At 33.4% G+C, this 11,581-nt stretch overlaps 1 protein-coding gene across 1 annotated transcript; it reads right to left on the bottom strand.

Moving 5' to 3' along the window:
* Positions 1 to 727: 727 nt before the first annotated feature.
* LOC137935537 (uncharacterized) lies at positions 728 to 4,351 on the bottom strand. Its single transcript, XM_068780189.1, has 4 exons — positions 4,078 to 4,351; positions 3,937 to 3,989; positions 1,487 to 1,947; positions 728 to 1,394 (listed from the first exon to the last, which is right to left on the bottom strand). The coding sequence occupies exons 3-4, from the start codon at positions 1,931 to 1,933 to the stop codon at positions 936 to 938; spliced, it is 906 nt and encodes a 301-aa protein (XP_068636290.1). The 5' UTR covers positions 1,934 to 1,947; positions 3,937 to 3,989; positions 4,078 to 4,351; the 3' UTR covers positions 728 to 935.
* Positions 4,352 to 11,581: the final 7,230 nt, after the last annotated feature.

Raw genomic sequence — 11,581 nt, forward strand, 5'->3', positions numbered from 1 at the left:
AAATTAGGCTTGTTTAAGTTAACGAGCCATTAAGTCATCCGAAACCATTTTTCTTAAACTTTTCTGTCTCGATGATCTGGTTTTTCAGTCCTTGAATCAGAAAGATCTAATTGAGTACAAATGGACAAAACTAGCGTTGTTTTTCAAATGAATGTTTTTATGTTTGATTATTGAATAAATTTTATACATAATTATGCAACTTTTATGAATAATTTTATGCACAATGTATAGATAATATTATACAAGGTCAATATACAGAGGTTATGCCCAATTTTAAGTAGAGGTCATACCTATTTTTATGTAAAATGTATGCATAATTTAATATATAATTTTTTTGATATGTATTTTATGCAAAATTTTAAATATAGGTTAAAGCTCGAACTTGAACTCGGTTAAAATTATTTGGCTCGAACTCGATTACAATTTTAGGCTGAAAGCTAGGCTCGGCTCGAACTCGAGTTCGAAATATTTAAATAAAGCCCAGCTCGAACATAAACAGGTTCGGATCGGCTCAATTCGATGTCACCCCTACCTGTGCCTCTACCTTCAATTCGAAAGACAAGTGACACATTAACACATAAATAAGAAAAAAAGGTTTGTGCCATTATATTCTCTCAATGGCTCCAACCAAGAAAGTTGTTTGGCTGTTGAGAATGTATATTTTTCTGGATCAATGATAGAGATATATACATTCATTGGTTTGACACGGTCATATAGTCTACTTTCTGGTACACATTGAAATGAGTAAAGATTTTTTACAGACAAAATATAACATAGCAAACAATTTGATTCTAATGAGAATATAATGAATAGCAAAGTAGATTAAACTACTCTATTGAAGAGATTGGTAGAAATACCCCAATAACAATCAATCTGTGTATCCTGCCTAAGAGGGTAAGCTGCTTGCTGTTAGTTTTGGAAATGTTGGATGCATGTCAGTCCTTGTTCCGGGCTTCTGCTTTCCAATCTCTTCGATTTGGAGCTATAGCTTCATTCACTTCTATACAACTAGCATCAGCAGTAGCACAATGGACCTCACTTGTCGATGGTGGCTCTCCTTCAACTGCAGGTTCATGTAAAAGGCTTGGTGGCTTGCATGATTGGTGAGCCATTCTAGCATCTTTCTTCCAATCTCGAGAACAATAGACCAGAGCATTAGATACACTTACAGGACCAAGCCCTTCCATGGTTTGACTAGAAATTTGCTGGCTTCCCAGAAATGCATTTTTCGTATCCGCTTCAAGGCGCTTTCGGGCCCTGTATCTACGTTGTCTTTCTCTGTTCTTTTGACGACGAGCCATAAGTTCATGTTGACTTCCGCTAGCCAATTCTTCCTCAAGATTTGTGTTTAGTATATAACCATCTCCAACTTCTGATAAAGGTTGTCGTATTGTCTGTACCAATCACCAAGAAATGAGAATTTCCATCTATAGGTTAATTTTAGAGTGCAGCATATTTTTATAAAGGAACATGGATGTAAGCACACCTGTGCAGCTAACATGTGAACATGGGTCGTATCTGAAGTTTCCATGGTGCATTCTAGGCTGTGCATGCTTCTGGCGTGGAACTCCATGGAAGTATTTTGTTCACTGCCTGGATAACCAAAATGTTTCATTTGAGTTCCCAAGATGGTGGGGTAAAACAGCTGTATTGTGGCTCCATTTCCACCATCCACTTGTACCAACTGTTCCCTGCTGTTCTGATTGCCTTCTTGTCCATGGTTGTAATTTACATCTTTGTCTATAGCACCCATCTCATGCCTTGCAACTGGTTGCAAACTTGCCACATTTGGTGTACCAAAAACGGGAATGGGTGATGTTTCAATGCTTGATTGACTGATATACGCATAACTCTTAGCTTTCTCTTCACGCTTCCGAGCCCTGTACCGCTGTTGTCTTACTCTGTTCTTAAGACGCCGAGTCTCTATGTCCATAGAAATTTTATTACCTGCAACAGTGGCAATTATCACCACTGACTTTTCCAAAACCGAAAAAATAATCTCCTTAAACTAAAAGAACTGAAATTGCTAGACTTCTAACATCCAACTGCAAGGATCAATAATGGAAAAAGATTTAAAAGGAAAAGTTGTCAACGGAATCAAATTCAGCATCTCTTATCACAAAGATATGTCAATTTCAGTATTCCCATTCCTTCAAACATGTACTTATGAAATGACAACAGGGGAGTACAAATGCTTGTGCTTTATTTGTAATTTTTTCAAACTTAGACCTGAAAATGCAGTTATAGAATCTAGCCATGACCTCAGTTTCTGTCAATTGATAACGCATATGAAAATCACCTTCTCCAAGCAGGGCAGTTTATTTAAGACAGAAAGTACCTCCTTCCAATTTCAATCTTGTACACAAAGGAATCCAGATTTAGTGTAATCTTTAAATCCACACCGACATCCTGCTGTTCTCAGCAAGCTATGAATAAAGAATTGATTGATGACAGCACATCAAACTCCTTCACGCCAATTACGGAAACTCCATGTATAAAACACATTAGCAAGAGGAGTGTAGCGATTGAACCTCTAACACTTTTTCCTTTTGGAAATCCCAGCCCTTGCAAAAGGGCTTTTCATGTAGAAGCATACAGCTTTTGCTGACAACCAACCATTGCAAAAGTTCCCAGCACTAAGTGCTAATTTCAAGGCGGATTTTGGTCACAATGACACCTCCAACACTTTCGGGCAAACAACTCCTTAACATTAAACACATTCAACAGAAACCTTCTCCCAGTGTGACAGGTCAGAAAGCATAAATTTTCAAAATTGGAGCTATAACCTGCATAATATCTGAAGCCTTTAGAAATTTATGGCTTTAGTCTATTATGGTGTAACAGCTAAAACTAGTCAGGCTTGCAACAAAAATTTTCTAGCTGGCAAACTGCTTGGCTGGATTGTCTTTCATTTTCATCCCGGTCAACACTTTCAGACTTTGAGCCATTCAGAAGAAAATTCATCAGAAGCAACTTGTTTGTTGTTTAAGTTCTTTTAGATAAATTTTGTTTTTTTAATAAATACATTTTGTTCATTTGTCATTTCTTTATGTTCGGAAGAAAAAAAATAAAAGAAAATAAAAGAAATTCAAGAATCACATTCTTGGTCAATTGGGCCTTTTGCTCAAAGCCCACTCGGAGAGTGGGGAGTTTTCTAGTTTGAGGTCTTGAGCTCAACTCTCTCTAGGTTATTGGCTGTGTGTGCTCGTGGAATCATCATTAAAGAAAAAGAAAAAGAAAAAAGAAAAGATGACTCCCAGCAGTTGATTTATGAATTTTGGGCTTGAGATTCAGTATCGATGGTACAAGCATAACCCTACCAGCAGGGTCAACCTGGCGAGTTTTTGAAATAACTATACATGCTATGAACATGAAAGGGAGCCAAACAGAGAGAGGAAACCCCGGCGGATTAATGAGCAAATGAAAAAGATGCTTGTTCGTATCAAGGTACGGTATAGTCTTGAAATACAAAGGATGAAACTGAAAGATGTGCCTTTCCAAATACACCAATTCCATTTATTTGAGCTGATACCAGCCTTTATTTCCAGACAATGAAACTTAAAAAGAATAAAAATGACATAGAAATGCTGCAATGAAGCAAGTGATTTTGAGACGTGCCATTGAGGAAAAATGCGCCTTTCCAAATATTTGCACAAATTCCCTTGTTTCCGGCTGATATCCGCCAGATAGATGCGAGCAGTGAGAGTTTGAAAAGAATACAAACGAAAAAGAAATGCTGCATCGAAGCATATGATCTAGAGACATGCACTTGAGGAAAGATGTGTCTTTCCAAATATTATACAAAATTCCAATTTTTTTTTAGCTGATATCAGCCAGTTGCGTCCGAGAAATGAAACTAGAAAAGAATAAAAGTGAGATATAAATGCAGCAATGGAGCATCTAAACTTAGAGGCATGCACCGGATGAAACATGTACCTTTCCAAATGTTACACAACTTCCACCTTTTATGTGATATCGGCCAGACACATCTGAAGAACGGAAGTTGAAAAGAATAAAAAAAAACGGAAAAGGAGCTACGAACATGTATCTTAGAGACATGCACTACAAATAACTTACTTGGGCTTGGGTAAACCCTAGATTCACATCATCTGTTGAAATTTCCCGCGCAAAAAAGTGTGCATTGTGGGAAGGCTCAGTGCAGTCAATATGCGTACAAGGAGGTGCCGCTTCCAGCCTCTTTATCTGTGCAAGAAACATGCAACCATTCGCAGAAGCGGCAAAGATGCAGAGATGGAGGAGCAAGGCGATGCAAGAGAGAAGCGTTTAATGAAATTCAAAATGTAACATTGAAATTCCAACAAATAGAGGGAGAAGCATTGTTGAAGGAGAAGAAGAGAGGGAGATTGAATGCTCGTAGCTGGTGAGGAAGAAAAGAGACAAGGAAGAAGAGATTGAGAAAAGAGAAGAAAAAGGGGAGGGAGGAAATGGTCGTGTGGTATAGAGGGGGGAGCATTGGTGGTCGGACTCAAAACGGCCTTGGAAGTTTTAGAGGCGCTTTTAACGAGAAATAGAAAGCCAGGTCGTTTTTCGAGGGGTGGAAGGTTTAGGAGCTTAGAATAACGACAAGCCGTGGAAGAGAGAGAAGCCGTGGTCACGACACACTTTCTTATATTAATGTTGTTTCAGTAATTATACATTAAGGTGGGCTTAGCCATCTTCTTTCTCATTTTTCAACATTTAAAATTGCTGATGATGAATTTTTATTTAAAATTTAATCTATTTAATTTCTATATTTCTTGAAACATCAACAAAAGGTCAAATCTAAGTGAATTGAAGAATTATCTTACTTGCATGGGTATAATGTTTAAATGAGGTGCAAGACATTTACAAGTCTTAAGTATGGTTTCAATTAGAATGTTCTCCTTCAAGTAGTCTTTTCACTTGTATTCTTTTCTAATTTCTATTTCTCATACTAATCTAGGATGTTAATTTGGTATCGTAGTTATAGCGATCCATGACCTTATCATATATATTTTTTATCATTCTTAAAAGAGTAATATTTTTTTGAATTTTTAAATATTGATAAATAATTCATTGAGTTATTATAATTTGATTATATTGAACCTCTATTTATAGTAGAGAAAACACATAGAAACATAATAGAATTAAACTACCCAACTCCCAACTACACCCATGATAAAATTCTTAATCATAATCATAGTAAAGAACTACTTAAAAAAATCAAAAAATACTAAACTTCCTCCTTGACTACAGCTCCATCCATGAGAAACCTTTTCATGAGAGTCATGTAAGACTCTTCCATATATATTCTTCAGCACTCCCCCCTCAAGATGGAGTTTGTAACTTCAGTTTGCAAAGAAAAATATTTTTGGACTTCAATCTTAGTCTTTAATCTACATTGGCTGAAAACAAATCTTTATAGATCATCTTCTATCCTCCCCCTTAGATATTTTTGGTAATATAACATTTAATTACCACAATACCCCCTATCAAGAATGACATTTTGCACAAAAATAAATGTGAGAGAAGAAAAATCACCACTACCCCAAAGGCAAAACTTCCAACCCCATTCTAAAAGCGCCCCTCAAATTTGAAGGCCAACCAACCCAATTTTAGAGCAATAAAAAAAGAGTAACCCACTTTATAAGCATAGCTCAAAATACCACTTTGGATAAAAATTAAACTTAAGTTGGATGTTTGGTGTACTCCTGTTCTTTACATGTAGTGGATTTACAAAGATTGCTTTGAAATGATGAAATAAAAGATGATTCATGGAAAAAATGTTGGAGAAACACAAAGATAGTAGCTCTCATACTTCAAGTAAAATGTGATAATAATGCAACACTCATACTTCAAAAAAAGGAGGCAGTCATCAAAACAATAGATTAATCAAAGTGACCAGTCCCGATACAAAAAAAAAAAAATAACACAAATTACAAGACCATATTACTGTCATGTCTTTTAAAATATTCTTAAAGTAATAAAGTAACATTAAGCGAGAGTAAAACGTTTACCACAATTGACCAAAAAAAATAAGAACTTTTTGGAAAAACTCAATGATGCATAAGGTCAGTAAAGGTAATTGAATCAAAGAACTTGCTTAGCCTAAGAGTTAAGTGCAACAAGTTAGTAAAATAAAATAGAAAACTCTCATGAAAAAAAAATGTGAGAAATAGGCCCTTCTTCTCCCTTGTTTCTCTTTTGAAACAATCACAAACCCTAATTTAGTGTTTCATGTGGGACACAAGTTATTTTGTCTAGCAAAAAGGTTTGTTGAGGATGGAATTTTAAAGATTTTTGTCCATATAGGAGTGAATTTATGTCATACAAATTGTAGGTAATAGCTGGAGAGAGAAAAAGGGAAATGGTACATGCAAAATAGGATTTTGTAAGGAAGAGTCTATGATGTGCATGTTTGTAAATTGATGAGGCATACAATTAAAAAATAAACTTTGGAGCCTAAAATTTATGTACTCAAAGGAAAAAAAAAAAAATTGAAACACATAGACTGATATGTGAGGAAGGGTCTTAAAATTCTGATTTCTGCAATCAACATACTTCTAGCATAACCTTTGAGTCTCTCGATATTGATATCTCTCTAAACATCGAATTGAGAAATGTTTTATTGGGTCATAAATTAGACTCATAAAGCTTTATTTTGAGATATAGTTCTCATATAAACTCTATTTATTAATGATTTAAAACATCTTGAAAAATTAAGTTTTCTCTTATTGCTCGAACCTTTCCTGTTGTCTGACCTTTACTACTTCAGATATCAAATATTCTTTGTAAAAACCCAATTACCAAAATTCTTTTTGTGTTAGAAAATAACTCAAATAAATTTTCTTAAATATATAAATTGTAATATGGAAAGTATATTATAGAGGTGAGAAGTTCAAGAAAAAAGGGTTACTGAGACAACAAATAATCAACGAGGAAGAAAGACGTCGAATACAAACATAAACTAATAGAGATGATTGATAAGAAAAGGATCACAATGTTTCTATGTGTTAACCAAGTCAACTTACCGAACACTCTTTGATACCATGTTGAATTTCTAAAAAAATATGAATAATTCATTGACTTATTGTAATTTGAGTATACTGTGCATCTATTTATGATAAAGGAAATACATAAAATTATAATAAAATTAAACTACCAAGTCTCAATTACACCTATATAAAATTCTTAATCATAATCAAAGTAACTACTTAAAAGATAAATCCTAGAACATTTAAACAACTTTTAACAATGTAAAAATATGAAAATGGTAAACTTCTTCCTTGGCTACCTTTCCATGAGAGTTATGTAAGACTCTTCCATATTCGTTCTTCAACAGATTTAATCAAGATTTTAATATTTAACCATTCAAGGTACTTTTAGAAGGGCTATGGAGCTAAATGACACTTTAAAACCACAAAGGCCTTCTGGTTTTGGTCTAGCAATGTCATTTAGTTCCTAAGCATGCTCTAATGAGTAAGCAAGAGGAAGATAATGAAGAACGCCTTATCCAAAAGAAGGTTTTGTTGAATAAAAGAGTACTGTCAATAAAAGAGGGCAATCTTGTTATGGTAGAAGTTGTTATTGTTAATGCAATATACTAGAATTTTTTAGGGCCTCCCTATCTCAAAATGACACACTTATTATGAGTGAGTAGTTTTTACTTTCCTAAAATTCAGGTATCTTCTTTGTAAAAGACGATAAAATAACCATAAATTAGGGCCTCCCTATCTCAAAATGACACACTTATTATGAGTGAGTATTTTTTACTTTCCTAAAATTCAGGTATCTTCTTTGTCAAAGACGATAAAATAACCATAAATTAGATGAGAAAAAAGAACTACGCAGAGGTAAGTTTAAGATAATGTTTGAATTATACAAAGATGCATTTGATCCTCATGAGCCAAATTCATATTTCATTCCAAACACCCAAGTATTTTGACAGTTTGGAATCATTTTTTTAAAATTTTAATAAAAATATAACTCATAGATTTATAAGAAGAAGGAAAATCTCTACCTCATCAAGATACAACTCGAGGATGATTCATTAGGAGGGTGGAAATGATGCATAATTTCAATTGCCTGTGAATTTAAAAAGAAAAAGGTTGAAAGAAATTATTTGAAGAAGATAGAAAGCCTAAAGTGCATTAGAAGATCAAATATGGTTAAAGGAGCTATGTTACTAAGAGTTTCAAAAGATCAACAATTTTATTTTGGCTCAAATGATGAACAAACTCCTTCTCTACGAGTATTGAAAACCGTAAATGAAGTTTAATGACTCCGATAAGCAAGAAGCTTAAAATTATGAAGTATGTAGATGTTACTAATTTTATGCTCGCTAAAATTAGTAAGTCTTTTAGTTAAGAGTATGTCAATAAATTGGCTCATAATAATGTAATAAATTTATACTCAAAATTGGTTTATTTATTACTAATTTTTGTGAAATATTACGAAGCCTTTCTAGAATGTCCACAAATAGTTTTAGCATGAATTGCTTGCCAAAAAAGGTTGTCGAAAGTCACAAATTCCCAAAATTATATAAGAGCTTCTTAGTTCGGGCAACTTGCAAATAAACAACAATATCTCTATGAATAGAAGTCCTCAACTTGCTAGAGACCTAATATTTGTTAAGTTGTGAAGCCTAATCAACGCCTTATGCTGAGTCGGTACACGGATCTTGAGTTGTGGCCCGAGAGAGGTTAGAGAAAAATACTTGTAAATTGTGTGTGATTTCTCTTATAAACTATTTCATTTTCATAGTAGATTATTGCAACGGCGAAATATAGGATATAGTCTTTACCTTGAGGCGAACTTGTATAAATCTTGTTGTTTATTCTTGTGGTTGTTTTTCTTTCTTCTGCGATTATTATTATTGTTCTTGTTAGTTTGGAATTAGGGCGTCTAATTCCTAAAAATATTAAATTAAATATTTTTTCCTGTGTTTTTTTTTCTTAAATTCTAGTCTATAAACATGCATGATTATGGCCAACACACTTGTTTTTTTTAAGTATCAAACGAGTTGAAGTTTGCTTTCAAATCTAAATTAGATTGTTTAGTTACATAGTTTCTTTTTTATTTTCTTTAAATCTGAGTCTTTGTAGCTAGTGTATAAATCTTGTTGTTTATTCATCACGCCGTATATCTTTTCCCTTACACCTAATGTATTTGCATGTTATATTTGTTTTCCTTAATTTTGATAGCAATCCAATGTTTTATTTCATTATTTTCCTTTTTTTCTCTTGGCAACTTTGGTTTGCACCACCCAATGAACAAGGATTAATGCTTGACAATAAAATAACATAGTACGGATACATTTTTTTAATAAAAGTTTGAATTAAATATAAGAAATATGTGAAAGCTTTTCTTCTCTATGTTAGAAAAATATTATAAGTTATAGCTTTCGGTCTTTACTTGGATATTATACTTATAATTTGAAAATAATAGTTTCCCCTTTTCAAACATTTAACCTTCGTGATAATAAAAAATACAAATAATAGAACAAAGAACCAAAAAAAAATGTCATGTTGAAACCCACCAACTTTGATTTTGTTCGAATTTGGATTAATTCAGTTTTAATATTACTTCATGTTGTTCAGTGATCTAAAACCTAAGTTTTTTTGTTACTCTTTGACTCTCTCTAGAAGTTTTTTTCTAAAAAAATGTTAAGTTAACAATAAATAGATGACTATATGTGTTGCATCAAATATTGAAGATGATCATAATACATTATATACATATAAGTTGGAAAAAATATTAGTTTAACTTATTAAAGGAGATAAATAAAATTTTAATTTGCAAGAAAGTCATATTTCTATCACTCATTACTGTTGAATTCTAGGGCCAACACATAAACCCAAGAGATCTCAAGGGAAGGAGAGAAGAGAGGAACTCTTAACTATTGGGAGAGAGGAGAGAATAAACCAAAGGAGAGAAAGAAGAGGAAAAGAGAGAGGTGCATGGGCAAATTTGACCCAAGAGGAAGAGGCTTGAATGCTCTACCCCATGCCTTGAGGTTGTATTTATAGTTGTAAGAAGGTGCTTACAATGACTATAATACCCTTAGGGCTACATGCTTCAAAAAGAAAAGATATAAGAGGATATTCACCAACTTGCATAATTACAATTTTATGTCATCTCTATGAAAATTATCCTTTATTTAGTCGTGCCACCCTTACACGTGGGTGTCACTTGACAATTACTACGTTTTAATCATGAAAGAATGTTAAAGGAGGAGACTAAACTTGAAATTGGTCTATAATAAATACATCTATAAAGTTAGTGTGACATCAATAATTATTCATTTAGAATTTTAAATTAATGTGTGTTCACAAACTTAATTGGAATTCAATGTAAAAAATTAATTTCAAAATCAAAGGTGCATACACAAGCATTTAAATCCACAAAGAAAACACAAAATTTTTATAGTGGTTCACAATCCTATCTTGGATTACCAATCCTCTCTCAAGGTGTTTTGCCCCCTTGGAGTTCAACTCTGTTTAGTTTGCCAAGTGGCGCTTACAACAAATTGCGTCTATGCTCAATTACAATGCACTTACAAAGGGATTTATGTCACTCAATTAATCACAATAGCCAACTTACATAAGTTCACTTTGCATAGATTTACAGTAGTAAACCAGGCACACAACTTAAACCCATGAGGGGATTTTCAACAGTTAACTAGGGTAATATCTCTGCCTAAACCCACTCAAGGATTTGCAATAGTAGCTCACTAGGCATAAGTGTCTTAGACCTAAGGATAGATTTTTCAATACCATTTGCCTACAGAAGGACTTACAACTCAACAACAACTACAGTAAGGTTTCTCAACTTCTTCTTCTCAACCACACATGGTTTCTCTCAATTAAATTGTGATGAGCATGTTCTTGCCTTGCCAAAGGCATGACCCACTTTGCCAGTGTTACTTGTTTATACTTCAACCTAATATAAATATCTCTTCAATGGGTAGATTTAATCACTCAAACACAAGTAGATAGGTACATCAATCATAAGTACTTAATCAATGTAATAGTAATTCAATTGGTCCTAAAATGACTAAATTTCAAAATACAAACACAATAAAAAATTGGATTATTTTTTCAAATGACGGAAATCATGCAGGCAATTCAATATAATAAATGGTTTTAAAGTCTAACCCCACAAGTGGAATTCTGAACTTCAATGAATAATTTCAAAGTACAAAGGCACAAGTTCATGGTACCTTTCTTTTGCCATGTACATATGCTCTCCTTTTTCTTCTACACTCTCCCATATGTTCATGCAGGTAATCATTCATAAATAGTCTCGAATAATATTAAAATTAGAGAAAACCCTCTTTTAAAAGATCTTGAGACCATACAATGTCTCAATCTTCACACTTTTACCATTTTTTTACTATGTGGCCCTACTCAAAATATTTTCTCACCAATTAATGCATGTATTATTTGATTCCATGGATTTTGACCCTTTAGCGATTGATAATTGGGAGGTGGGTGAAGTATTGACATTGTGTCTTGGAGTCTCATGCTCAAAATTTCGTCCTAGTTGATAATGGTAAAAATTAAGGCAATTCACTTAGACCTTTGTACATTTAGATAACTAC

The sequence above is a fragment of the Aristolochia californica genome, unplaced genomic scaffold, assembly GCF_029961685.1.
Source record: "Aristolochia californica isolate CCGP_79_NKW_82.1479 unplaced genomic scaffold, dmAriCali1.0.hap1 SCAF_6, whole genome shotgun sequence".
Taxonomy (NCBI): domain Eukaryota; kingdom Viridiplantae; phylum Streptophyta; class Magnoliopsida; order Piperales; family Aristolochiaceae; genus Aristolochia; species Aristolochia californica.

Coding starts and splice junctions, on each gene's coding strand:
- LOC137935537 (XM_068780189.1), bottom strand. CDS start 1,933: ATGGACATAGAGACTCGGCGTCTTAAGAACAGAGTAAGACAACAGCGG. Junction 1,395..1,486: donor TTCACATGTTAGCTGCACAG/GTGTGCTTACAT, acceptor TGATTGGTACAG/ACAATACGACAACCTTTATC.